Source organism: Marmota marmota, unplaced genomic scaffold, assembly GCF_001458135.2.
Source record: "Marmota marmota marmota unplaced genomic scaffold, marMar, whole genome shotgun sequence".
In the NCBI taxonomy this organism is placed as follows: domain Eukaryota; kingdom Metazoa; phylum Chordata; class Mammalia; order Rodentia; family Sciuridae; genus Marmota; species Marmota marmota.
The window spans coordinates 24049424-24052790 of record NW_026000019.1 but is presented as its reverse complement, the minus strand read 5'-3'; the positions used below and the strand labels follow the sequence as shown (position 1 = coordinate 24052790).

Here is a 3367-nt window from a genome sequence, read left to right as displayed (position 1 = left end):
CCTCTCCCCTCCCTTCCTCTCCCCTCCCCTCCTCTCCTCTCCTCCTGGGTTGTGGCAAACGGAGCATGTTGGGCTGTCCCGGGCTGGCTTCCCTCCACAGTGAGGCCCAACAACATGGCTGGCCTCCCAGGGTCGTCCTGGGGGACGTCACTGAGGTACTGGCAGAGTCGAGGTCCCAGTGGAGCAGACTTGCTCTCTCCCCTCGCCCAAACCACCGCCCTCCCCAGCCTACTCCTGTCCCCTCGCACTTCTCTGATTCTCCTCTTCTAGCTCCGGCTGGGGTGTCCCCAAGTGGGCCTGTTTCCCTCACTTCCTGGGTCACCACGCACATCCATGCTCCCACGCGGCCAGCCCCTGCCCCACGTTTGGAGGCAGCTCCCCACTGCGGTGTCTTCTGATGGAAGCTCCCACTAAGCAGAGCAGCTTAGTGGGTTCTTGTCTTCGTCTCCTGCCTGGGTCGGGGCTCTCTGGAGCCAGGTGAAACCTCCTGAGTCTCTATTTCTTTATTTGCAAAACAAGGGTGATTTGTGCCTCGAGGCTTCTGGAAGAATTAAGTGGGGGCTGGGCTGGGGCTCAGAGGCAGAGCTCGCCTAGCATGCACCAGGCCCTGGCTCCATCCTCAGCACCACATAAAATAAATAAGATAAAGATATTGTGTCCACCTATAACTAAAAAAATAAATCTTAAAAAAAAAGAATTAAGTGAGATGACATTTGTAAATCACTCGGCAAGTGGTGAAGTTTAGGATACATTAGCTGCTATTATGATTCTGACTGTGGTTATCTCAGCCCGGGCCCAAACATGCACAGCGGAGCACCCACATAAGCACCTTGGCATCAGCAGGGTGGACTGAGTGGGCTAGAAAGGCGCAGGGCTGGGACAGCGCTCCAGGGACTCTGCACAGAGCCTGCCTCTCCCTGCCTGTCAGTCCTGCACACTTCGCTCAGGGTAGTATCCGTCTTTGCCTGGCAAGACAAGAAGTGGGATCCAGAGACATAGCCAAGAAGCCTTCAAAGTTTGCAGAAGTAGCATGTGACAGAGTCCAGACTGGAGCCCTGGGGTATCCAGCCCCAGAACCCCTTCTCCTTTCGCCACCTACTGACATCTGCATGCTGGATGTGAGGAGGTCTCGGAGGAGTACCAGGGAGGTGAGTGCACTGCTGGAAAGGACTGGAGACTCCTGCCGGGCCTGTGGGCGGCCAGCGAGTGTGAACACCACGGAGGGGGGAAGCTGCCTCTGGTGGGACCCTGTCTCCTGAGCCCCCCGACTTCTCCTGGGGAGACGCACTGAGACATTTTCCAGGAATCTCGCCCCTCCTGGAGCTGAGGCAGTGGTTTGTGTTACGGCCTCTGCTGGGCTCAGGCACAGGCGAAGAGAGGGACAGGGGACCTGGGGAAAGGAGGGGCAGGGAGAGAGACAGGGAGGACAGGGAGACAGCAAGACTCACAGGGCTGGCGAGTTCCGGCTCCACGACAGCTGGTGCACTCATGGTCCCCGTCTGGCCCTGCGGTCTCTCCCTCCCTGAGGACCCTCAAAAACCCCTCTTTGTGTCCTGAGTGCACCAGCCTGGAAGAAGAAGCAGTCCAGGCACAGGCTTTGAAAACTGTGATGTGCCACCAAATGCCTGGGATTGTGTTGACATGCGATTCCGAGTCCCAGGCCTGCGAGGGGCCTGAGGCTCTGCATTCCTGAGAGGGTCCACACTAAGCAGCGAGGGCCCGGCACCCCGGGTCCCCTCAGGAATTCTGCTCTTTCATCTCCCCCTACCCTGTGCTTCTCTTCACAGATGACCAAAATGCCACGTGCACGAAGCCCACGGAGCTGCGAGGGTGGCCCGTCTCGCAGGTGGGGAACCCGCTGCGCTACATGTGCCTCACCCACCTGGACCGCCGGGACTACGTCTTCCTGCTGCTCATCGGCTTCTGCATCTTCGCTGCGGGCACTGTGGCTGCCTGGCTCACAGGCGTGTGTGCCGTGCTCTACCAGAATGCCCGCCGCAAGTCCAGCGAGGACCAGGCGGACGACGAGGCCGGGCACAAGGTGGAGGTCGGCCGGCGCCTCTTCCAAACCAGCGTCACCTCGAGCCACACGGCGTTCCCTCACCTCATCTAGCTGCCGGGACCCCCTCCCGCTGCACCCAGGCTCCCTGACGCCCTCGGCCCCCTCTCTCTGCCATGGAGCAGCCTCCGGGACTGAAGCTTTCTAGTAAAATAAATAGTTTGCTGGTCATTCCAGAGCGGTCCCTTCCTGCGCTGCCAACCCCTTCCAGCCACCTCCCTGAGCTCAGCAGGCAGGGGGGAACAGCACAGAGAAACAGGGGCATGTGCCGGGGAAGCCCCCAGTCAGCGGGCCCATGTTCAGTGAGCACCCTCCACATCCCAGACCAACTTCCCAAACCAGCTTCAGCAAGGAGGGATACAAGAAGCACAAGATCTAGGCCCCTCCCCAAGAGCAAGCAGCTAGCGGGGTCAGGATGTCCCCAAGTGCCCAGCCCTGCACTCCAGCTCTCCGTCATCAAGGACCCTACAGTCTTAATACGCTTGAACAGTGAAAATCCCAGACTGGGCACCCCGTGGTGACCCCACTGGAAAGTAGCACAGCCCCCCAGAGACCCCTTCTCTCCTGTCGCAATCTGCCTCTCTGGGAAACACGGAGCAACAGGACCCAGAGGTCGTCACACAAGCCGTGGACAAAACCACAGTGTGGGCACACAGAGGTGGCCACCACTCGTCCACCCTTACCACACCCAGCACCGTGCCCAGCTTCAGACACATCCCTCTTCGGTGGCCAAGTTCGGTGGCCACGGCTTCCCTGGTGTCCCAAGGCTCAGAGGCTGGCCACCAGCTGGAAGCCACACGGGAAGCGGGCCAGGCTGGAGTTGGGTGGCCAAGGGAGCAGTGCGGACTCCAGCCTGGCCCAGCTCTCAGGGCAGCTCAAAGAAGGGCAGGGACAGAGGAGGGCAGGGCTGAGCCAGTCACACACCCAGAGCAGGTCTCTTTTTCTCTTACCTGATCAGTGGTTCTCATATCAAGCTCAGAGCGAAGTCCCCACCCATGGAGCCGGCTGTCCATGACCCCAGACCTGTTGTGTTGTCTGGTCTTGTGTGAGGTGCTGGGGATGGAACCCAGGGCCTCGTGCCGCTGGGCCACCCGCAGGCAGCCTGCGCTCTCTCCAGCTCCACTGTGACAACACGCCCTCAGTCAGGACCCCCCATCCTGTGGCGCGTGCTTCCTAGATGGGTCCTGGGCAGGAGCCGGTTCCCAGCCCTACGCTGTACTTACCACTTGTGAACCTGGTCTTCCGCCTGTGGTGGTGGCCCTGCGGGCAGAGGCCATCTGCCCCGGTCTTCCCTCTCCACACAGCGCG

The 3367-nt window shown here is 60.3% G+C and overlaps 1 protein-coding gene across 1 annotated transcript in view; it reads left to right on the top strand.

The window, feature by feature from the left end:
• The window catches only part of Lrrc52 (leucine rich repeat containing 52), a 17192-nt gene extending 14962 nt beyond the window's left edge, over positions 1 to 2230 (top strand). Inside the window, exon 2 of the mRNA XM_015491644.2 lies at positions 1788 to 2230. Coding sequence (XP_015347130.1) covers positions 1788 to 2113 — 326 coding nt within the window. The 3' untranslated portion in view covers positions 2114 to 2230. The remainder of the gene's footprint in view (positions 1 to 1787) is intronic.
• Positions 2231 to 3367: the final 1137 nt, after the last annotated feature.